The 25,642-nt window shown below is 44.6% G+C and overlaps 1 protein-coding gene and 1 pseudogene across 1 annotated transcript in view; one reads left to right on the top strand and one right to left on the bottom strand.

The window, feature by feature from the left end:
• LOC147707391 (1-acyl-sn-glycerol-3-phosphate acyltransferase epsilon-like) overlaps positions 1–14,912 on the bottom strand; it is a 396,055-nt gene extending 381,143 nt beyond the window's left edge. The window contains exon 1 of the mRNA XM_086926419.1: positions 14,547–14,912. Within this exon, the coding sequence (XP_086782545.1) occupies positions 14,547–14,765 (219 nt within the window). The 5' untranslated portion in view covers positions 14,766–14,912. The remainder of the gene's footprint in view (positions 1–14,546) is intronic.
• Positions 14,913–17,508: 2,596 nt separating this feature from the next.
• Positions 17,509–21,183, top strand: LOC147707390 (uncharacterized; annotated as a pseudogene).
• Positions 21,184–25,642: the final 4,459 nt, after the last annotated feature.

Raw genomic sequence — 25,642 nt, 5'->3', positions numbered from 1 at the left:
TCGGCAGACGCCAGAACTGTTATAAAAGATTTGCGAGTCTTTATCGGCACATACGCAATTGGCATGCTACATTCTGACTAGGGTCCTGCGATTAGCTCTCAGGCTTACAAGGAGGCCATGGCCAGCATGGGCATTGCATTGCCTTATTCTAGTCCATTCCATCCCGAGGGAAATGAGCTAGTGGAGAGAAAAAACCGTGACATAAAGCAATCTATAACAGCGAGGGTATTAGGTTCGGGTGACGGGTGGGTCAAACATCTAATAACTGTCCAACGTAGTCTTAATAACATGCCAAGAAATTCTCTAGGAGGTATCAGTCCGTACAAACTTTTATTTGGTACTAGAATGATCATCCAGGATTTGGATTGTCAGACTTCAGTGGTGAAACAAAAAACCTTTGATATCAAAGATCGTTTGGCTGTTTTACAACACTTAAATGAAACAAGAAAAAGTCTAAGTAACGAAAAACTAAAGCCAACGACCACTGAAGAAAAAACACCTGTCCCAACAAGACCTGTCTGGATTCCAAAGATTGGGGATCTGGTCAGAGAAATGATTGTGGTGAAGAAGGAATTTGGGCCTTCTCACAGAAAAGCAGTACCTGTCTTAGCTGTCAGCGGAACAAGATCAGTAGTACTACCGCCGCTTGCTGAAAAAATGGAGAACCGAGTTGTATCAATCGACCTGGTGAAACAACAACCATGTGGCCGATAATAAGTAGTAGGCCCAGTGGACTCCCAAGAAATAGCAACAATCCAAGAGGTTCAAACTGAGAGACTAATCACATTTGATAAACCTTTAGTGAATAATAAAGGGCAATGCAACAAAGCCATGGAACTTGTGCCTCTTGAAACCCAAATCGCAACAGTTCGTCAAGAAACACCTGTCTACAACGATGTAGCTTCGGACTATAAAAATGTAACAAAAGAAAATCCAAAGATCAATGGAAATCCGGAAGCAATTCCACCAATTGACAGAACTGCATCTGGCTACTTTATCAACTTTGATGACTTTTCCGATGATCCAAGTGAACATGGAGACAAGCCAGCAAACAAAACTTTCAAAAAGAAAATTACAGAGATCTTTCATCAACTCGGAGAAACATATCGGACTTCACCATGGATTAAATTATGGATTGTGTTAGGTGTACTTTTCCTCCTTCTGTGACTCATCTTGGTTTTAAATTTGGGTAGATTTATTGATGGAAAATATAGTACAATGGACACAGCAAGTCAGAACATCAACTTGGTCCTGAAACCACACAGATCCTCTCACATCGAAAAAAGAGGACTATCATCAGTAAACATCACAGCCATCCCTATACCTGGTGGTATAGCATGAGACAAAACGGACTATGAAGTCTATGGCCCGGTTGAGCTCTTGAAATATCCACACCAATTTAAGATCTCCTTAAGTGACTTTGTATCACCTGGTACTTTCTCTGATGATTGGGACTTTGAAAATATTAATAATATGATGTCGGATTTAGAAATGTCAGTTAAATTTACAGAAAATGAATATTTACAGGGTTAGTTGAATTATAAGGAAATGTATTGTTACAATCACTTTGGCCATCACTATCTGCATAAATCTGCAAATCCTAGAAATGTTTTCAGTTATAATCAATGGGAACATTGTCCAACTCCGCCAAAAGGCAGTTCGAAAACATTTTATGAGAAATTTCCATACTTCTCAGGGTTTAATTACACTAATCCAGAAACATTTTATTTCAAAATGTTAAATAAGACAGGAGTGAAAAACATGTTGACAAATACTAAACTGATTTATTCTGAAAAATGTTATGAAAAAATTTCTACATTTGGTTTTGAATTTTGGAAAAACAACATGGAGACAAAAACCATCTGGGGTACATAAGAGTGGCAGGTACAAGGTCTAGAATCATTATTTAGAGCCTGCATGATCCCAGAACAAATAGTGTTCCTGAATGACACTATTCAACAAACAACCAGTCTTGGTTTAGCCAAGATAAAAGATTTAAACAACCCGTCTATACCGAAGCCTATGCCTGATAGAAACACCACTACAGATGAGGGGTTAGACGTGTCCTATATTTTAAAACAAAACAGAACAATTCCTGATTGGACCAAATGGTTGATATTGCCCACAGACACAAATAACTGTCAAGATAGATTCCTGAACAAAATACAGGGGTTTAAACAAAACAGGCTAGACCTGAGATATTCCCAGAGATAACATTCAGGGATAATTACAACATACAGTGTAGGAAAATTATGCCTCGATTGGCTACAAAGATCCACACTTCCCGAAATTAAGCAACACTTAAATTTACTTAAAGAAGGTGCTGACTTGCGAGATTTCATAATGGGACCTCGCAAACAGCGTCAAAAACGTTTCATATACGCCGGTATATACGCAGCTTACAAAGAAGCTTGGAAAGTAACACAAATTGAAACTGCAGAAAAAATACACTTTCTGTAGTGGACAATGGGTTACCGACTGTCCTCCAGAATTTATTCACTAGACAGCATTGTATTATCTGCTATCGATATAATAGAACAGGATATGCTAATGTTACAACATGGTCAGTCCCAATTGCGTTCTATTGTACAGCTAGGCTGGACGTTACAAAACCTCCGTTCAGGCTACGTGCCATGGCGTCTAATCAACATAACGTCATTATTTTCTATCTTTAACCTTACTGATTGACAAATCTCGTTGGCACAAAAAGGAGCAGACTATACGGTGCTGAGCATTGAAAAACTAGAAAGATTACCATTGACAATGTCAGAAAGACTGTCATTGAATGGATAATACATGGCACCATTACAATCCCGATAACAACTTTTCAGTTTCAATACTGCAAAAATATATACCAGCAGGCCTGTATGAAAGGTTGGGTAAAGGATACATCAAATCAACCTGGAATTTACCTTTTACACATAAATGTTATAGTGAAGGGAAAAAAGAGGTATTTCTTAGTGGTAACAATTGTAAAAAAATCACTAAGCGGTACACTTCTGTGTCAAGGTATTAACTTGCATGGACCCTGCGAAGGTTCATCAAACAACCTTTCATGTCATCTGCACGGCACCCCTGCTACACAGATAGAGCCTTTTTTCCGACAACTTTCCAACTGTAGCTACGTTATATTAAGTGACCACAGCTGTTGTGCCTGATGCCAGGAAAAGCCTATCTCGTGAGTGTTACTTCCAGGGTCATTTGCTGTATGCAAGTATTGTATCCAAACAGCAATCCAGACAAGGAGTCAGAAATATGGCCGTCTGTGAATATCTCTTCTATTCAAATTGATACTTTAAGCAGAATGAAGTCTATTCTTTTACAAACAACTGTGCCTTTAACCTCGTCCAAAGAGATGTATGAACTGCAAGTTGCAAGGACAGCGGCACAGATGCATACCCTATTATCGACAAATTGCCCCGTGCATTTCGTAGAAATGTTAAGCCAAATCTTAAACATGTCAGATACCAGTGGCATCGCACATGTATTTAAGCCAATTTTTTCGGGACTGTTAGCATCCTTTGAAACAGTTCTGGGCATCTCCCGAATTTTGTCCATTCTCTTTTCGGTGGCCTGCCTCTTATTTTGGGACTCGTAGCTGGAATTTTATTTTTGTTCCTTCTACTCCGATATGGCAAGCCAAGTTACAGACAAAACTAAGGCTACAATGGAAGAAACGATCCTAGCAATACAATACAGAGACCGTATCACTAAGCTCCTCGGATTGGCCCGGCTAAGAGATCTAAATACTACCTGGTTTCTTTCGTTCAGCCCAATTTGGCAAAATTGCATCTTACCTGTGCTTCGATGTCTGCTATGCGGAGAAGAATGCGTGTTGGACGTCTGTCTTACACTAGCATCAGCAGTACCAATGGATATCGATGCTTTGCTTTGTTCTGTAACGACTCATGCAACGTGTTGTCCCCAGCGGCTACCTATTCTGATGACGGCATTCGTTGAGACTTCACCATTACGATTAGGTGGGGGTGAAGTACGAGATGAAAGCAGCACCACACAGGTACAACCTTCCCTGACCATTGCTGATCTAGACACCGATGATGGCAATGCATCGCATATATGCACCATTTCAACTTTTTCCGAGTTGGCCCAACTTTCACCCACTGTGGTAGACTCGTTTTTTGCTGGCCTATCTGAGGTAATGTTCTCTCCTAACAACGAGAATAATATTTAAAATAGTGAGCACACAGCGTTTATTTATTTATTTATTAGAAAGTTTTGTATAGCGCGAACAAGACCCGTGGGTATCAGAGCGCTTCACAAAAAGAGCAGATTAAGGTTTAATACATACAGTCACAATTATCACAGAACACAAATATGAGGTAGATGCTTATATGGCTTTGGGCGGTGCATATTGATATATAACCCTCCGACATACCATTACGCAATAAGAGGTCGGTTAGGCACACTTATATCAATCTATCTACGCAAACCTGTATGGGGTAGAAAATTATACCTATGAAAGATAAATGTAGAGAGGCTGATTTAAATCATAATCTAACTACGTAAACATGTCTGAGGTAGAAAATTATATGGCTTTAAGAAGTGAGATAAATATGAAAGATAAATGTATCGAGGCTAACTTATATCATATTCTATCTACGTGAACATGTATGAGGTAGAAAATTAAATGGCTATAGGATGTGAGGTAGTATATAGGTTCACATTGACATGAGGTAGCCTTTAGTGTTTAGCTTAGTTCCAGTAGTGACGCCAGCCTCAATAGTACCACCCGTCTCATATCGTTGAATATCTTACAACTTCTTCCCGTTGAAGCTTCCCTTCTGGAGACGTCAGTGTTCTGAAGTAGAGCTGCACTTGATCGTAACCATGTTCATTAAACCTTTGTAAGGTATTTACTCATCAAGAAGCTCTTCACTTCCCGCTTAAATGTTACAGTATTCTGAATCTTCCTAATGCTTGGTGGGAGTGAGTTCCATATTCTGGGGGCGGCTCCTGAGAACGCTCTGTCATAAGTTTTTTTCTTTCTAAAAATGGCTGGCTGCAGCAGCAACTCCTTGGCGCTCCTAGCTGGTCTATTACCTCCCGATAGCTCAATTTTCTTGGCTAGGTATCTTGGCGTGTTGTAGTGAAGCGCTTTATGGGTAATACATGCTATCTTTAGTTGAATTCTGGCTTCAAAGGGTAGCCAGTTTAGTGCTTTTAAGTGAGGGGATATATGATCAAATTTTCTCGAACCCGTGAGGAGTCTTGTTGCTGCATTGAGGCAAGCTTTTAGTGGCGCTGTGGACGTTTTTGGTAAGCCAGCTAATGTGGTGCAGCCATATTCAATCATAGATATAACTAGGGATTGTATTGCAAGTTTAAGATCCGCCTCTGAGATGAAGGGTTTCAATTTTCTTAAGTAGTTCAGGTGGAATCGTGCACTTTTAGCCATTGAATTAATGTGCGCTTTCATGTCAAGGTTTTCGTCTAAAGTGATTCCTAGTGATTTAGCTGAGTTGATTCGGGTTGGGGTGCAGTTTAGCGCCGTCACCAGCTTAGTCCATTTCTTTATTTCATCCTGGCTCCTTGTTGGTGAGATTAGTAGGAACTCTGTTTTTTGGGCGTTTAGCTTTAGATGATTGGAAGTTAACCATTGCAACGCCTTTTTTAGCGTCTCATTCATTAGCTCAATGTCTTCAAGGGAGGCGATCTTTATATATATCTGTGTGTCATCCGCGTACATGTGTTAGGACATATGTGAGTTTCGGAGAATTTCTGTAAGAGGTTCGACATACAAGTTAAACAGGTCAGGGGATAATGTCGATCCTTGTGGAACTCCAATTGAATTAGGGCAAGTAGGTGAAATTGATTGGTTAACCAGGAATCGTTGTGTTCTGTTCTGTAGGAAAGACTTGAACCATTTCAGCACATTTCCCGTGAGTCCCATCCTGTCTTGCAACCTTATCAGTAATGCTTCGTGGTTTACTGTGTCGAATGACGATGACAGGTCCAGGAGAATCAGTAAGCAGGCTTTGTTTTGGTCTAGGGCCTGTAACGCATCATCAACAATATGGAGGATAGCTGTTTCCGTGCTATGCCCTGATCTGAAACCTGATTGGCATTCATCTAGTAGGGAGAACTTAGTGATGTGTTGGCTCAGTTGGTGCTGTACCCATTTCTCAATTAGTTTGGCCAATATAGGGATGTTGGTCACTGGGCGAAAGTTATTCGGATCTGTTGCATCCGCTCTAGGTTTCTTGATTATGGGAACAACTTGTCCTGATTTTAGACAGTCGGGGAGGATCCCTTGAGATAAGGAAGCGTTTATTATTTTGGTCCAGATTGGGACTACGATATGGCTGATTTCTCTTAAGCCCCGTGGAGAAGTGTGGCTCACTGGTTAGAGCAGGCAGACCCTGAAGCAGAGGTCAGACCCGGGACCAGGGTTCGATTCCCAACGCGGCAGGGTGTTGAGCTCAAATGTCCACGGACTCGATAATTCTCGCTTCGGTGCCTGACCTAATCATGGGTTCACACTATGCAACTCTGGGCATTAAGCTTGCTTAATCTCCACAACGGCCCCCCTGCGGCGGGATGCCTGGCTTTCACCTTGGGGATGCCCTGTAGGGGCTATCTGACAGGGAAAAACCAGGACGGGTGCCCGAGGCAAGCGCGGAGATACCCCTTCGGGGGTCGATTCTGGCGCTATATAAGAAATGCAATAATAATAATAAGCACTTCACAGGTAAGGGGTCGTGATAGTGATTGTTCGGCTTGAGTTCCGAGAGCGTTCTGGCGACCTTGTCCTGGTCGTACAATTCGAATGTGTCCCAGTATGCCTTGTTTTTTGTCTTGCTACACCCTATTGTCGAGTCGGACTCGTTCGTGGCCAAAGGTTGGATGAGAAGGTTAGCCGCTGCGCTTGTGAGCTCCACTTCCAACGATTTGGCCTTCTACGTGAAAAATGTCGAGAATTCCTCACAACTTATAGGAGTTTTTGAGTTTTCATGAGCGGTTTTGGCTAGTTTATTTGACTGTTGCTTTAGGATTTCGAAGAGTTTCCGCGGTCTGTTTTTGGCATTGTCCAGTTCAGATCTTATATATTCCTTTTTGGAACTGATGATCTTTTTGTTATATTTGTTTCTGATTTTTCTGAGGGCTATCAACTCCGGTGAAGATGGGTGTTGTCTCCATTTCCTTTCGGCCATTCTCAATTTGCGCCTGTCTTCGTTTAGTGATCCATGGAACCAAGGATTTTTTACCTTCTCCGTGACTCTTTTCAGTTTTAATGGCATGGTGTCATTGACGATGTTCCCGACGGAAGTTATGTAGTGCTCTGTCATCTCATTTACATTCTCCAGGTTGCTAGAAGGTTTTAGGTCCCTTTCACAGCTTTCTAGAAGTAGCTCAATATTAGCCTCTTTTGGTGTCTCGTATCCATTTTTTTAACTTGACAGGCTGGGTGGTCTTGCTCTTTTTCACTACGGGTATCACAAATGTTATGGCGTGATGATCAGACCAATCACATGGTGTTATTGAGAGGATTGATGTATCTTCGTCTCTTGAAATAATCCAGTCTAACGTTGCTCCTTTCGAGTGAGTAGGTTGCGTGCATGCTTGATTGAGGTTCAGCTCAACGAGGAACTCTTTAAGTGTGTTAACTAGTTTGTCATTGTAGTCTTCCCAGCGTAAGTTGAAGTCACCTAGGAATATATTCTTAGCATCGGTGTTAGAATTGGCCGTTATGATCTCCATTAGCTGCTCTGTGAACTTAGCGTTCTCTCCAGGCGGGTGGTAAAACGCACGCAAGTTGCATCTCTGAATCGTTGCTGATCTTATATTAAGACCCAGGTATTCACAGGATTCTAGAGGATCGGATTGTATTTGGTTAACCTCTATATCTGATCGGTGAATGCATGCTATCCCTCCTCCAGTCTTTTTTAGTCTATCTAGTCTCACAATTTTATATTGAGGAGGTACTAATAGATCCATGATTGTCGAGGATGATTCTGAAAACCATGTTTCTGTAAGGATTGCTAGATCAATTTCCTTGTTGAGGATGAAGTCTGCTATGTCTGAAGCATGTTTGTTTGCCGATCGACAATTCAGTAGGAGGCATGTCAGATGCGTCCCGAGTTGTTAAGGTGTATCTTTTCCGTTTCAGGTATTAGCTGGATTTGATGTAAATTGTTAAGGTCAGGTTTTCTATCATTCTTTCTAGATGTTCTATTAGAGTCGATTGGTACTGTCTTGATTCTCTCCTCTCTCTCATGATCCACCGGTTCATATGTTCAGAGTAAGGCAAGGGTTTCCTCCTTCGACAAGGCTTTTGTTCTATTTGGTCGGTTGTGCCTTTTTGAAAATGGCATGGCCATCTTGTTGCTCTTTCTTTGTGAAGAGTGTACAAGGTTTTGTATATGAGTGACCTTGGAGTGGGTGCTCACCGTAGTTTCCAGTATTTTTTCCATCAATTGTAGAGAACTAATTGTGACTTGTGTCAAGTTGCCAACTAGTTTCTGAAGCTCTTTAATCTCTTTCTGGTTTTGTAATGACTTCTTAGAAATGATTAATCTGCCTATCCGTGTTCTTCATTTTCCTCTTCTCTGTTTTTGGACTATCTTTCGTGTCGCAGACTTTTTCTTTATATCCATTGTCTGATTGTTTGTTTCGTTTCTATTTGGGATGACGACTGTGTTATCTGCGTTTTGAGATGCTGGGAGTGCTTCTGTGGGCGACGTTCTAAGTGACTCTAGTACTGTGTTATAAAGAGGTAAAGGGAGGTTGATACCTTCGACCTTCTTTATTTCCCGATTCTCATGGAGTGGTTCACTCGAGATAGGTGGGCGTTCAGCGCAGTAGGTCTCAACATTTGGGAGTATCGCTGACTCCTCCTTTTGGAGTTGGTCCTGTTCATTGATCTCGTGTCTAATAGACCTCCTTGTCCTATCATTCTCATTCTCCGATAATGTCAGTCCTGTTTCATTTTTATCTCTCGGGTTAATAGCTTGATCCTGGTGATCTCGAGTTCGATTGACGTCTCTGGTCTTAATCTTGTTGATGCCGGGAGTCACTTCTGAAGAGGTTAGATGTAGTTGGTCTTTTGAGCCCTCTAGCATTTCTTTTATGGCTGGGAATACCTGTTCGAACTTATCTAGTTCGCTGTTCGATGCTTGTATCAGCACTATACCAGTTTTGTATATAGTAATGCATAGTTCTGCTCCACATCTTAATGAGGGTGAGGTCATTATTTTTGTACCATGTGGGATGTTTTTCGTGGCTTTTAAGTTAAATATATTTGAGAAGGCATTGTGCCATTTAGTCGTTTTATTTGAGAAGAAAATTAGGTCATTCACTATAATGCCTTTATCTATATTAAAGTATGGGTCATAGAACAGTGAGTCCGGGTTTTTCCTTAGGGTATTATGTTTAAACTTCTTTGCTGCAATTTTGGATAATTTAGCTGGATATTTTATGCTCTGAGCCTTCGAATCAGTGGCCTCCAGGTATCTTTCGTCCATGTTAGCTCCGTGCAGTAGGATAAGATGCTGACTCTTCTCCATTTGAATCCTAAGTGTTCCAGTTTTTGAGTCAGGCGAGCCAATACGAATATTTCACTGTAGTAATATTCACTATATAAGGCTGTATAAACATGCAGTCATCACCTGTTTATAGATGAAGTGCGTTATGTCCCCTCCATTTTCAACACTCATGTCGAGAGCAGTCTAGTGTCTCAATGTCCTAAACGGCCGCTATGTTGGGGTCAGGCGCGTTTAGCCGACTGCTTCCACATATTGCATTTATATCCTTATATATCCTTCTCTTCCTGTGGCCACTTCTCTTCCTGAGACCACCACCTGATTCCAGTTGTAGTGCGGCAGATCTCCTCTTTTTTTTTTTTTCCCACTCGTGGTCTAGAGCCATCTGATGACTCAGTGTCTTACACGGCCGCTAATTTTTGGGTCAGGCGCGCCGTTTCGAGTATTTCAGTGTAATATTATACTCTGTATAAACTTGTATAAAAACTTGACTAAAAACATGCAGTCATCTCCTGCTACTAGATGAGATGTGGTGCGTCCCCTCCGTTTTCCACACTCTAATGGCTCAATGTCCTAAACGGCCGCCATTTTTGGGTCAGGCGCGCCGTTTCGAGCAATTCTCCCTTAATACTATTCTCTGAGAAGATCTGAATAAAACATGCAGTCATCACCTGCTTCAGGTTGGGATTCGGTGGTTCCCCTCCGTTTTTTCCACACTCCTTATTGTGACTAATGTCCCGCTGTCCTATTGTCCTGAGCGGCCGCCATTTTCGGGACAGGCGCGCCGCTCCGAGCACTTCACAGTTGCATTGAACTGAACTCTGAATTCGGCCTTCAGTTTTTATAAAAAACACTACTGAAAACATTTAGAACTATTTTTTCCCTTGAAAGCAAAATTTTTTTTTCCCAATTTCCAAAATATTTACCTTTTTTGGCACAAGGTACTCTGCTTAAAGTAGAACTATTCTTAGAGAACAGAACTTCTATTTTTAGAGACTCTAGAGACAGTTTTTTGAATCAGCCTCTAGCGCATGTACAATCTTGTATGAATATGTGATGAAATGGTCTCGACCTCTTTTTTCTGTATTTAGAGCCAATTCATGAATGTAAATTTCGTGATTCATTCAGTCAACATTCTAAATGAACAAAATTTTATCTGAATGATACCACTGCTTGAAAGCGTACAGTATAATACTCATTTTCGTGTATCTATACCATTTCAAAAGCATTTGATGTATTTTGGGGTGGGCTGGAAAACACATGCATACCTATATGTTTATATATTGCTTAGTATTTAGTAATGATGGACATTATACGTGGAGTGGGTGTTGTAAACGTATCTAGGACCCTAATTAAATATCCCCGATTTATGCCCTTATGTGGTTATAACAAATCATATCCTTATAAAGGCATAAGAATCATATCCACATTTAGTAATAGCCAATGCAGTCCAAATACGCTACTTCCTTAGACTCCTAGAAAGTACAACGAGTTCTTTAAACAAACCAATCCTCCAGCAACCTGGGAATTCCCCATGCTTTTGTTTTGATTTGTCCTAGAACTCCTGCGTGTCCTGAAAGAACTGCCAGTTCCTAGTGACGGTTCTTGACGTCTTATGTCCAACCTTACGTCAAGCACGGTACCTTCCAGGTATAAATATACCAGCATTTGCCTTAAGCAACACACGGTGGTTTGGAGCAGAGCGGCTATCTACTTACCCGAAGCCCAGCTGATGCGAGTGCCGTAGGAAGCCGTCCCTCCCATTAGACGCACTGAGAAAGAAGCTGTCTTTTCGCCTGCTGAGAAAATCCAGCTCCAGTGTTTCCAGTCACCCTTGCGGGTGACTGGGAGATCGAGTCCTGAGAACGAGATACAAGACCTCCTTCATTCTAAAACCAAGGTACGGAGCAGATTAGATCCTTAGAGAATTCTTGATTCAGATTCTTGGCAAAACTAACTTAACTTAAACTGCGACTCTCTTACTCCTTCCCACGTACTAGGCTTAGGTTAGGTGCACTGAGGTAGGCGTATCTTAGAAGCACCAGTTGAGTACGTTTAATCAACTTTTATCATTGTATGTAAATGTATATATTTTATCCATTTTAAGTATCATATGGCTCAGAAACCATATCAATGCTTTTACAGTATTATTTCATAATACTCCTTTTACTGTACGCACTTTACTTTATGACTAGTATTGCAATTGTGGCAATTCATTTCTCTTGCATGAGAAAGAAGACTGCTCAATAAATAACACCTTTTATTGAAAACGCCTGTCTCTCTATTTCTCTGCACTCTGGTGAAACTAAGTATGCATGACTGACTGAGTGAAATAGCTCACATGACTCTGGAGATATACTCCTTATTCTGGAGGGAGCAAAGTTGTCATGTTTATGCGGTTGTCAGAAGCTAATCCCTTCTTGTCTAATAAGGGAAGTTAACTCCACCCTGTTCATTCGAGAAAGTTTCCAGTGACCTCTGAGCTAGCTGGCATACCTAATTAAGTCTAACATATTCAGTAGAGACCTAGTCGACCTCAGTCCTACGTCTAAACTGCTGTTTATGTTATTCCAAGGCGCAGAGCCGATTGGGAATATAGGAACTACACTACAAAAGGTAAGATTGCCCTACTTTGTAACAGAATTTATAAACATATTTGAAAATGTATTTCTTCCCAGCTTCCAGGGCTTTCAGTGGGCCATGGTCTTTTTAAAAGGGGGCATGGAAATGGATCACCATTGAGCTCTGCTTTTGTGCCCTGGTACACACTGTCCAGTTTTTGCACGAAAGGTAGGGTTAAAGTAAGCATGTACACTAGTGTGAAAAAGATGTATGCATGCTCACTTTTCAAAAATTGAGAAGTTGGGGGTGACGTCACACCATGTGAGTGCCCAGGCAGGAAGGGGATCCTTTAAAGAGGCCTTTTCTCTCTAGATTTCCATCCCCCTTCTTTACCGCCAGACCAGCAAAAAGATTGTTGTATAAGCCACTGAGGAAATCAGATCATCTGAACCACCAGGGACTGGAGTGGACCACCGCGACCCTGCCCTGTCCATTAGAGTCAGAGCTCACAGCAGAGGACCAGCAGCATCCAACCACCAGTGCGACCCTGCTCTGTCCTTACAGAGCAAGCGACCGGCCTGCACACTGCAGTGGAATCCAGCCACAAGGGAAGCGTTTCTCCTTCCCCTTCCAACAGGATTTGCAGAGGAACAAGCCTGCATGATCCTGCCTCAGCCCTATAAGCACCAGGAAGTTTAAACTCTGACCAAAGATTTGGATGCTGTACCGTTTTATTTCTCCTTGCTAACTTCATGGTGTGTCACAGTTTTTGTATAATCCTATTATAGATTCAGGTGTGACACATACTCCCCATATTTGTACAACTTTGGGTTCATCCCACAATACATATGCTGAGATGTGTATGTTTTCCCGAAAGACGCTGTTGCAACCCTAAATTGCAGAATACAGGGTTGCATTCCAGTTACACATGGCACTCACCAACTGCCTGATATCGGTCAATGAATGCTGTAAGCATAATTTACAGCCTTTACTTAAACTATGTCGAGGAGACATTAATGAACAATACCTCAGACATTCTCCTGCACCTGTGTACCATTTAAGGACAGGACGGCCCCTCTGGCAGTAAGTGACACTTTAGGTTTTGAGTGTATAGCTCCTCCGCCATAGCACACCACATTCTACGCTTTATTTTGGCGCAAATTAACACTTTTTTTCCCTGGCATTGCTTTGGCAGCAGTTTGTCTATATTTTTCTCTTCACCTTGAGCTACCAGCTTTTGCACCTCAGGTTACACCTGTTGAGCTTCGAGGTAGGAAAAAAAAAAAAGAACACAAAATGTGTCATCTTCTAGCAATGGAACCCAATTATTACGAAATGTGATGAGTCTTCCATCATAACAGCAAGCTTTAGGCATCGGGTGTACAGCGCAGACATAATCCATTCATCAGTAAGTTCAGGTACTATTAATACTCCAAGACCATACCCATAATCTTTGAATTGGAGGTGTGCGTGCTTACACCATGGGGAGAGACCACCAGTCAGCTGAGAACATTTAAATTTGTTGTTCCATCAAGGAGCTAGATGATAGTCACCACTCAATTTTCGTATTCATACTCAACGCAGACAGAGATGGGCAAACACTGGGCTTATAGTCCTGGATATATTGCAAAAGCTAAAAACTTGCAATCGCATGTAGTCAATGTATCTGCTACACCATCAAAAAATGAATACATAATATTACTGTGTAATGAAAAAGCATTTTAAGGAAATCACAAAGAAAATATCAGTATAAAGGATCAATTAAAAAAATCCTACAAGAATTAGGTAAGAAAGTCAAAAATGCCAACCCAAAATGTGGTCCAGGCTATATTGACAGCTGCATACTTACTACCTGAGCCAACCAATGTTTATTTACGCAGAGGAAGTCCCTCCAATTAAGTTCGAGACCTCGTGCATTTTAGCTTTCGCTGGGTACCCTTTAGACCAAATAGGATCTGAGAAAACCGCCATTTGCTAGCTTCCAACACTTACTCCACCCCTAAATATATCGTCCGGCAAAATGCAACACTCAGCACTAAACAGCTGTGTTTTCACTACTTCATGAATTATGCTATTGCGATACAATTTCGTCTCTCATGGTTTCCCTGCAACCAGCGTGCAGAGAACGCAATGTGCTCCTATACACCTACATGACCTTCACTGTGTGTGTGTGTGTGTGGGGGGGGGGGGGGGGGTTAAGGGCCTTAAGCACCGGAAGAAGCACACGCGTCTCCACGTGCTGCTGAGAGAGCTTATGTTAGGAGGAGGGATGAGAGTAAGAACAACACTCTCACCTAATTAAACATGGCCTTCAAAGTTCCCAATAATTAGTTTCATGAGTGGGGAGCGGGATCTAAATAAAAGTAGCTTCGGTGTATTGGTTCCTACTAGAATGGACGTGCGTTGTGCCAAGATGAATAAACGTGTCCTGTGCCACAGTGGGTGTGCGCAGTGATTGAGCCGGGTGGGTGTGGCAGAACTCACCTGCACGCCGGTGTAGTTCTCGAAGAAGAAGAGCACCATGCTTTGGTACAGGGTGTAGAGACGGTCATCCACTTGGTGGTATATGCGGGCGGGCAGCATGCAGGAAAGAACGCGCCAGACCCCCCAAGCCAGCAAGTATGTGGGCGCCGAGCCCATCATCACGGCAGTGGGGAGTAGGTAGCGCAAGGAATAGGTGTGCAACACCAGGGACAGCAGCATGGTGCCACTGTAACGTATGGGCAGCCTCCGATGGCAAGTGAGGTGAGACAGCACAAGCTGCCGGTACAGTCAGGGTCCAAGTCCCGCCCTCTGTCTTCCTGCGCGTGCCGGGTTTAACGCAGCCTTAGGCTGGCAGGCAGCATGACCCCTGTTACGGCTGTCAGCCAGTGGGGGTGTGTCACAGTGTATACGTCCTGGCGGCCATGCTGGAAGGCTTCATCATAGGCGAGACTGTTAGTGGCAGACATGTTGGGTGTGGGTACAGGCTTCTAATGTACCAGAAGAGCATTTAACACGCAGGACACTGTTGGTTTAAGCCACACCTAAGATGGTCGCGCTTCCGGTCATTTTTTTCTTCAAATGTGCGGTCTAGTTTGACATTTTTTTTAAATTTTATTTGCAGTGTTCTATAGCGCGAACTCGACCCGAAGGTATGGGAGCTCTTTTTTTGAGCACCAGTTACCTTACATGAATAAGGACATGTACATGTTTTTGGCAGGCGCGAGGAGATTACGTGATTTCCCCACAATCATAGGGTGCTGAGACGACGCCGAGGCTCAAACTTGGTTTCCCGAGCTCTAAAGTCGGTAGCTCTGGTCATACATATCGTCATGTAAAATAGGCTATGCTAATAGCCGAATAGACTTTTTCGTCAGGGTTACTGAACCGAAGGTGGCAATGGGGAGGGTGGTAACAATTGTAGCATCATCAAGCTTAGACAAAACCAGTTGGTCTAGTGTTAGGCAATACCTATTGATTTGAGTAAAATAACACTTAATCTACGTACCTACATGGGCTTTTAGCCAGCACGCTTCGTAATCAATTGGTCTGTTATTGTGTCATTCTGTTACAGTGTAGAATACATCCAAGGACAAGAAGATAGCTGTGTAGGTGTTTATTTTATTCGATATACTGACGTTCATGAAGGGAGACCATCCTTAAACAACCTCCATGCTCGCAGCTCCGTTTCTGAATGGCGTTAGAAATAACCGATGCAGCAACAGGATCTGCTGAACTTGGAACATCGTTTGTGGGATGGAAACATATGATAATAACAAGGCGCCCGCGGAGGCGCGAGTAAGAAACATGCGCTAACAAGTCGCGTGCAACTAGCCATTACTAGCACATAACAAATCTCCCCTTTGTTAACAAAAACAAAAAAAATACAGTACATGGTAAAATCCTGTAAATACAAATGCTTTTTTAGATATTCTGCCTCTTTTCGTGATGATACATTCGTTTGCAAGGGATGGTCCTAGAGAGTCACCAATCACCCTTCTTGGGCTCACATGGGAACCAAAACACTCATCAGCAGTATGTTGATTATTAAAATCCTGAGATTGAGGCAGTTGAATATCAGAATAAACAACACCCCACTCAGTGAAACACGAGTCTAAAGGGGGTAAAGATAAGGTAATCCTTTGAGGTTGCTGCAAATGACTGCTAACAACCTTGCTATGAAATTCTATGGCAGGACAGGAGGCTCAGATTATGCTTTCTCGATTTCTTTACTACCAACAGCAGCCAATAGGAAAATAGTAAAGAAAAAAGCAAACTACAACTCCCATGAGCTCTTAGGCAACCATAGAGACTACATGCTATATAAACCACCATAGAGGACAACACTTCCTCTTTCTTTGCTGCTTCGCAGCCCGTTAAGTCCTTTTCTGCATTACTTATTACTGCTTGCATGTTTGTATATTGCATTGTACATTTTCAAACGTACGCCGCTTTTCAGCTGCTTACTTTGCTTATTGCCGCTTCGCCGTGTGGTTCGTCGCCTCTGGCGTCCTTTGCTTCGGCGTATTGTGGTTTGTCTGTGCTTCATTTCTGAGAGCGCGTGTCGCCTCTCTTGTAATACGGGCGCTTTGTGCCCGTGTTTTTCTTCTTTGGTGGAGCGGGGCTCGGAGGCTCGCGCGTCGCTCCTCTTCCGGAGTGTCAGGCGAGCCTCTGCGCATGCGCATTGGCTTTGTTTATGCTCCGTGTGTGACACGGAGCCCGGACACGCTCAGAGGCGGCGTTGCTTTGTTGTGCCTCAGCCCACTGCCTGCCGGAGAGCCCCTCAAGACGCCCTTTACCTCAGAATAGGGTTTAGGGCTGAATAATCTATAGAGGCGTTGCCTAGGGTGACTATATCTGCAAGCCTGTCCCTCCACTCTCAAATTTGTGTTTATTTGGTCGAGTTTGTTGCTCTGCCTGTTTGGCTTGCTTGGGGCTGTCACTCCCCCTGACAGGGTCGCTTGGTTTACGCCTAGACCTTTCTTTATTATTTTAGTGGGCTTATCTGTATATATATGTATTTATATATATATTTCCTCAGTGGTGTGCACTGTCTTTTTCTTCCACCATGGCTGAATATGAGGACGCTGAGGAATATTATTACGATGAGGAGCCCGAAGAGTCATTTGAATACGACTTTGTCGATGCCCTTGACCAAGGGGTCCAGCATTCGGTCAATACAGCGCTAGTCCGCGCAATAGGACCTCTGAAGCGCCATTTGACGGATTACACTCAGCAGCAGGGCTGGATTCCGTCCTCTTCTACCAAGCACTCCTCTAAGTCGCCTAAGAATCCTCATAAGTCTGACTTTATGAAATTAGCTAAGTCCTTGTCTGCCCCTACTGTGTCTAAAACATCCCCTCCCTCAGACACGGAGGACACCTCCTCCTCTTCGTCTTCAGGTCCCTCTGGTCCCCCCCCTGCTAAAAAATCTTGCAAAGAACATTTTGTTGACGCCTCTTCCCATCCACCGGTCCTGACCTTTGAGCCAACGGATATCATCCATCCCAACTCCAAAACTTGGTCCCCTGCACCAGAGGTTGCTGATTACATCCAGGCACACATCCGTGAACCCTTTGATCAGGAGGTGCGCTCTCGGTTACGCTCCGAGTGCCCTCGCCCGGAGTTGGCGGATAAGTTAGCTGACACTCCGGAGGTCGATCCGACTATTTTGACATACCTCAAAAAATTCACTAAAGATCCAAAAAAGGGGATTGATCGCTCTTGGCGCCTGTGTCAGGATAAGTTGCTTGATCTTCTTGGCCCCCTGACGAAGATCCTGGATTTAGGTTATCAAGCTCAAGGGTCGGCATCTGGCATCGACCCGGATGAGCTTATTGGTTGGGCCCAACGGGCTATCTGTCTCCTGGGGAACGCGAACTGTGCCCTTTCCACCGAACGTAGACGTTCCATCTTGTTGAAAATGGATCCCCGGTTGTCTGAACTTGCAACGTCTGAGTCGGGCCCCCTGGCTCAGGGTCTCCTGTTTGGTCAACCGTTTTTAAAGGAATTGACAAAGTTCGTTGCGACCTTTAGTGGCCTTGACAAGGCGCAGTCTTCCTTGCGCAGGGCGTTCCGCCCGGTTTTTGCCAGGGCCGGACGTTCTGGGGGACGTTCGTTCGGCCGAGGTTCTGGTCAGCAGCGTGGCCAACAGTCCCACCAGGGAGGGGGCGGACAACGTCAACAACAACAGTCTTCCTATTCAGGTTCCAAGACGACCTTCTACCCCTCCCGTAAAGGTCGTGGTCAAGGCAACAAAGGAGGCTACGGTGGAAACCAGGGAGGTCGCCACGATTTCTCCTCTACAGGTGAGCTTGATTCCTTACGACAGTGTTGTTCTGGGGGGCAGGGTGCAATTTTTTCTAGAGAATTGGCGCACGATCTCAAACGATGCATGGATATTGCAGACAGTTCAAGGGTACCACATCGAATTTTATCACCCACCCCTTCAAGGTCCCGTCCCTTCTCCCCTTGTTTTTTCCCAACAAGATCGAGAGGTGATCTCCAAGGAAATCGATTCTCTTCTTCTCAAAGGGGCCATTGTGCGAACGTCCCTGCATCCACAGGGGTTCGTCAGCAATGTGTTTCTGGTGGAGAAGAGAGGGGGAGGTTCTCGCCTTGTGCTCAATCTCAAGGAGTTCAACAACGGGGTGGTCTATCGCCACTTCAAGATGGAGGGCATCCATCTTCTCAGGGATCTTCTTCGCAAGGGCGACTGGATGGTTCGCCTGGATTTGAAGGACGCTTACTTGTCCGTTCCCATCTTTCCGCCTCATCACCGCTTTCTTCAATTCCACTGGTCGGGGGAGTGGTTTGAGTACACGGTTCTCCCGTTCGGCCTCTCGTCCGCTCCGTGGTGCTTCACGAAGCTCCTGAGACCAGTTTTGGAATCGCTGCGAGCGCGCGGGGTGCGTCTGATCGTGTACCTGGACGACATTCTGTTGATGGCCCAGTGACCGCTTCAACTACGTTCTCATTTAACATGGACAATCGATCTGCTGCAGTCTCTCGGGTTTCTAGTGAATCCTCAAAAGTCTCATTTACTTCCCACTCAGTCGATCGAGTTTCTGGGTTTCCTTGTGGACTCGGTGTCTTGACAGCTTCTCTTGCCTGCCCAGAAAGTCAGGTCTATCAAGAGGGAATTGAAGTTACTGTTGTCCGCACCGAATGTTTCTTTGCGGTCGATCGCTCGGATTGTCGGACTATTGGCCTCATCCATTCAAGCGATCTTTCCAGGTCCCTTACGTTATCGGGCCCTGCAACGTCTCAAGATCCGGCACTTGCAGAAGGGTCTTCGTTATTCCGACCTTGTTCCTCTGTCGCCGGACGCGAAGTCAGAGATGCTGTGGTGGCTCCATCACATGGAGGCTTGGAACGGGAAAGCCCTGTTCGGCTCGACTCCGGATTTAGTGTTGGAGTCGGACGCGAGTCTTTGGGGCTGGGGAGCCCGTTGCGGAGACGTGACGACGGGCGGCCGTTGGTCACAGGACAAACTAGCGCTTCACATCAACTGTCTGGAGCTTCTAGCGGGATCTTTTGCGATCCGCAGCCTTGCTCCTCAGGCCACCAGCTGTTGCATTTTGCTCCGCATGGACAACATCTCAGCGGTGAGGTATGTGAACAAACTGGGGGGAACGCGGTCGAGACTGTTAGCAGAGATTGCGAAGGATTTCTGGCACTTTTGCCTTCGGAAGAAGATCACTCTTATTGCAGAGTATCTCCCAGGTCGCCAGAATCAAGTGGCCGACTGGAACTCTCGCCATCTGCTGGATTTCAGCGACTGGCGTCTTCACCCCCGTGTATTTCGGTCTCTGTCTCGCCTTTGGGGTCGACCTTGGATCGATCTATTCACCTCTCGCTTCAATGCTCAACTGCCCAGGTTTTACAGTTGGCGCCCGGATCCGGAGGCTCTTGCCACGGATGCCTTTCTCCAGACTTGGCCTCCTCAGCTTTGCTATGCTTTTCCCCCGTTCGCGATGATTCCCCGAGTCTTGGCCAGAACGAAGCAGTTTCAATCGGAGATCATTCTGATTGCTCCTCTTTGGAGGGCTCAAGCGTGGTTTCCGGATCTTCTGGAAATGAGTTGCACGACCCCGTTCCTGCTTCCAACGAAGTGGAACCTGTTGTTGGATCCTCTGCTCCATCCACATCCTCTAGTTCTGTCGGGCCAACTACGTCTGGTGGCGTGGCGTCTTTCGGGGAACGCTGGAAAATCCCTGGCTTATCTGGAGACGCTGAGAGATTTATCAATGAGGCTTGGGCCCCCAACACGCGAAAGCGTTATGCGTCAGCTTGGCGACGATGGGGTAATTGGTGTTCTGAACGAGACTTGGATCCCGCTTCAGCGGATGTCGCTTTAGTTGTTAATTTTCTTGCTTCCATCGCTTCTTCTGGTTCTGCTTACAGGACGGTCAATTCTTTTCGCTCCGCTATATCTGCGGGCCATGATTTTGTCGACGGGAAGCCTGTTGGAGAACATCATCTAATCTCTAAATTGCTTCGTGGTGTTCGGATGGCTAAGCCGCCATGTCCGAAGTATGTGGCTCTTTGGGATGTCTCCGTGGTCTTACGTTTTCTGGAAGCTTGGCCTCCCAACGCTTCGCTGTCTCGTAAGCAATTGTCTGCGAAATTGACGATGCTCTTATGTTTGGTATCTTGTAAGCGTATTTTGGATGTTCGTGCATTTGATCTCGCGGGCCGTTCTTTTTCCCCGGAGGGGGTTACTTTTACGGTTTCCCGACGCACCAAGACTAATCTATCTACTGTCACTTATCCAGCTTTCCCTCAGAACCCACAGTTATGTGTGGTCCAGTGCATAAAGGATTATGAGGTGAGTACTGCTCCTTTTCGTCAGAATTTGTCTGGACAGTTGTTGATTGCTTTGCAAAAGCCATTTAAGCCTGTGGCTCCGGCTACCCTTGCTCGTTGGGTGCGCTGGCTTATGTCTGAAGCGGGAATTGATGTCTCAATTTTTGGAGCTCATTCCGCGCGAGGTGCCATGGCCTCGAAGGCTTTCCATGTTGGTGTGAGTTTGCAGGACATTGTGAAGACGGCAGATTGGTCTTCTGATACTGTGTTTAAAACGTATTATTTCAAGCCCATTGTGGATATTGCATCTGTTGTGGTGGACCAGCTTTGAACAAGCATAATCTGAGCCTCCTGTCCTGCCATAGAATTAAAAATTTGCAAACATTCGTGACAAGAATGTTCAATTCTATTAAGGACACGGAGGTGAGGATTATCCCACCCAATTGTATTCTACTGCATTGTTTATGTTGCATCTTTGCTTTGCTATGATCTGCAATGTTTCTTGCATTGATTTTTTCCCCCACCCTATGTGATGCTACCTTTCCAAGGTTTTGGAGTTGTGTATTACGGCTCTGTTTTTCTTTCAGCTTCGGACCAGAAGTGATCCTTCGTCATGGTCTCTCCTGCAGTGTTTTCCGCCACTTTGGATATTGTATCTGCTGTGTTTCCTGATGCGGCCTCTTCGCCCTTGGATGGTTGCCTGTCTCCTGTTGGCCCCTTTTGCATTTGCCTTCGGCTCTTTTCCTTCAGGATGGTCGGCGGTATTTCTTCAATGACTTTTGACTGTTTATGATTTCCTGGACAAAGAAAGAGGAAGTGTTGTCCTCTATGGTGGTTTATATAGCATGTAGTCTCTATGGTTGCCTAAGGGCTCATGGGAGTTGTAGTTTGCTTTTTTCTTTACTATGTTCCTATTGGCTGCTGTTGGTAGTAAAGAAATCGAGAAAGCATAATCCTCGCCTCCGTGTCCTTAATAGAATTGAAAATTCTTGTCACGAATGTTTGCAAATTTTTAATTCACTCCAAGTTTTTTTATGGCCCACCATCGCCCATCCTCCCAACAGTATGGATGAGCGAGCAACCTTAGTAACTTTGAAAGGGCCAATGAAATTAAATTCCACTTTAGATGTTCTAGGTTACATGTTCTTCAATCTCAATATGTAGAGCACAAATGTTCCTTTTACTGTCATGAAATATTTTGGTTTTCAATTGTGACTTTTGAAATCCCTAGTTTCTACATCTTTTAGATTCAGAGCCTCACTTAATCTATTAGGTGCTTTATCTTTAAGCCACAAGGGACACAGGCCAGTGTGAGCTTGTCTGCCACGTATTAGTGCAAAAGGAGAAACACCAGTGACACCATGTGGTGTATTATGGTATGCCCAAATTTTGTCTTGGAGGAACACGGTGCCTTTGTGCATGTGAGGGCAATTCAAAATTTGCAAACATTCGTGACAAGAATTTTCAATTCTATTAAGGACAAGGAGGCGAGGATTATGCTATCTCATTTCTTTAATGAAATGCCCCAGCAGCCATAGAAACAACAAACTACATTACCCAGAAACACATGGGCAACAACCATAGAGTCAGGGGTATAAAATGGCATATAGAAAGTCACTCTTCCTCTTTCTTTCGTAACAAAAACTCCAGGAAAGCAGACCATATCCAGTCCGGAAAATCCAATAAGGAAAACAGGAACACCAAACTAGGAAGTCCAAGGAACATCCAAAACGGCAGAGATTGTCGAAGACTGGAGCCAAAATCCTCCACAGGAGCAGGAAGGCAGGGACCAGGCACAACGGAGACATCCTCACTTGGGATCAGATCCTGAAAAGGAACACAAAGCCGTAATATCCAAGCTATGCAACATATGAGCATAAAGCAGAATTGGGGGGGAAAAAACAAGAATATATGTCAAGACATCATCAGAAGTACAACAGTAAGATAGGTATCTGAACAGAATGCAGACAATAACGGGTGGGATAATCCTCGCCTCCTTGTCCTTAATAGAATTGAAAATTCTTGTCATGAATGTTTGCAAATTTTGAATTCTATTTCAGGACAGGAGGCTCCGATTATGCTTGTTTAAAGCTGATCCACCACAACAGAAGCAAAATTATCAATAGGCTTAAAGTAAAAGGTTTTGAATACAGAATCAGAGGACCAGTCTGCAGCCTTTATTATATCAAACAAAGTCACTCCCAAAGAGCAGGCTTTGGAAGCCATAGCTCCACGTGCAGAATGTGCCCCAAAAACAGATACATCAATGCCAGCTTCGGCCATGAGCCACCTGACCCACCTGGCTAACGTAGCCGGTGTAACGGGCGAAAAGGCTTCTGTAACGCAATTAACAATTGACCTTGCATATCAGAACGTAAAGCAGAAGTACTTACTTCATAATCCTTTAGGAATTGAACGACACACAGTTTTGGATGTTGTGGAAAAGAAGGATAGGAAATAACTGCAGTATTCGTTTTGGTCCGTCTGGAGAGACGAAACAAAACCCCTTCAGTAGTAAAACTGCGTCCGGCTAGATCCAAAGCCCGAACATCAGAAACCCGCTTGCAGGAAACTAGACATAGCAACATAGTAAGTTTAGCCGACAACTGTTTACGAGACAGTAAAGAATTAATTGGCCAAGTTTCCAGAAAACGTAAGACAATAGAAACATCCCATAAAGAAACATATTTAGGATGAGGGGGAGTTGCTAGGCGAATACCCTTGAGCAACTTGACAACCAGAGGGTGCTCACCTACCGGTTTACCGTCCAAATGGGGATGACCTGCAGAAATAGCTGAACGGAAGTTGTTCACAGTACGATAGGCCAAGCCAGAAGAAGCGAGCGAGGTAAGAGCTCATGGCTAGAGCTCCTGGGTTCAAGATAACTTCTTATAGTTTAAATCCCTGATTAACCCTGGCCGAAACAACCCCCAACCTCCCCCCCTGGACACCAGGAAACAAAGGATAACCTACCTCTGCGGAGGAGAATCGGGGGTCCAATGTGCCCACCGGACCTCTGGACTGCCCAGGCGATCGATGACGGTGATTTCGCTGAGGACACATGAAGGAAAGTGACGACTGAGGCCACCGGGGAAATACGCCGGATCGCTGCGGGAGACGAGCGAGGACCTTTGGTGTGGCAGGGGTGGCGAGACGACGAGGATTTAGAGCGGAGGAGGAGCGTCGTCGACGAGTGCATGAACCGGAGGGGACCAGCCGATCTACAACGCGATGTAGGTGGCGACCTCAGGAAGAGAAGAGGATAAATAAGGAAAGGAAAGGGTGTGGAAGTGTTCGGAGCGGCACGCCTGACCCTAAAATGGCGACCGCCTAGGACATTGGGGCACGTGAACGCGCTCAACAATGAGGAAAGCGGAGGGGACCCACCGCACTTCAGTTAGAAGCAGGGGACAGCCTCAGGAAGAGAAGGATGTAAATAAATGGAACGGTAGAAGTGTTGTGGAAGTGTCCGGAGCGACGCACCTGACCCAAAATGGCGGCCGCTTAGGACATTAGGACACTGACTCACTTGAATGCCCTGACAATGAGATAAACGGAGGGGACCCACTGCACTTCATCTAGAAGCTGGTGATGGCCTCAGGAAGAGAAGGATACAAATTATTGCAACTATGGAAGTGTTCTGGAAATGTTCGATGCAGCGCGCCTGACCTAAAATGGCGGCCGCATAGGACATTAGGACAATGATACACTTGAATGCCCTCGATGATCAACCTCCAACCCTCCAAATCCTAGACCAAAACAATACCTGCCTCCTCATCCTTCTGGATCTCTCCTCAGCATTCGACACAGTTAAACATGAGAACTTACTCGAACTGTTAAGCACAAGAATGGGCATATCAGGGACTGTTCTCAAGTGGTTCACCTCCTTTCTACACAACCGCTCACAAAGATTCAAAAGCAACAATCTGATGTCCTCTCCGGTACCTGTATCGCTAGGCGTCCCTCAAGGATCCTCCCTCTCCTTAACACTGTTCAACCTAGTTATGGAACCTCTCACTACTTCGCTACAGACATCCAATGTTCACTTTCACATGTATGCCGATGACACCCAACTTTATCTCAAAATACAATCTCCTAAGGACATCATGCTTCTGAACACCACGATCAGAAACACCCAATCCTGGCTTGCCGAGAATCACCTCAAACTCAACGCGCTGAAGATTGAGTTCCTCTTGATCTCTCCTCCCGCAAAAATCTCTACGGCTCAAACATGGCTTAAGCTCTTATCGGCTCTAAATGTACAACCTACCGTCGTAGACTCAGCAAAATCTTTAGGCATAACACTTGACGCCAATCTCAACATGCAGCAGCACATCAGCAAGGCAACCAAAGGAGCGAACTTCCAAATCAATACCTTGAGAAAACTTAAACCCTTCCTTCCAGTCAAAGACTTCCAAACTGCAGTACAATCTATAGTCATCCCGCACATAGAATACGGTAGCACCGCCCTCTGCGGGCTCTCCCTAACTACAACGGCATCCCTAAGAGCGTCCCTTAACGCTGCAGCGAGGCTCATCACTGGCGCAAAAAAACACTTGCATATTTCCCCTGACTTTAAATCCCTGAACTGGCTACCTTTTGAAGCCAGAATACATTTGAAAATCGCCTGCATGACACACAAGGCTGTACACATGAACTAACCCGCCTACCTCACTCAAAAGTTGACAATTTCGGGTGGCTCTAGAACTACTATGCACAAACAATCTTCTGCTGAAGCCTCGAAGATTCCGGAAGGAAAAAACCTATAAACGCTCCTTTTCAGGAATGGC

The sequence above is a fragment of the Lissotriton vulgaris genome, chromosome 6 (assembly GCF_964263255.1).
Source record: "Lissotriton vulgaris chromosome 6, aLisVul1.2, whole genome shotgun sequence".
In the NCBI taxonomy this organism is placed as follows: domain Eukaryota; kingdom Metazoa; phylum Chordata; class Amphibia; order Caudata; family Salamandridae; genus Lissotriton; species Lissotriton vulgaris.
This window is presented reverse-complemented; position numbering and strand designations above follow the sequence as displayed.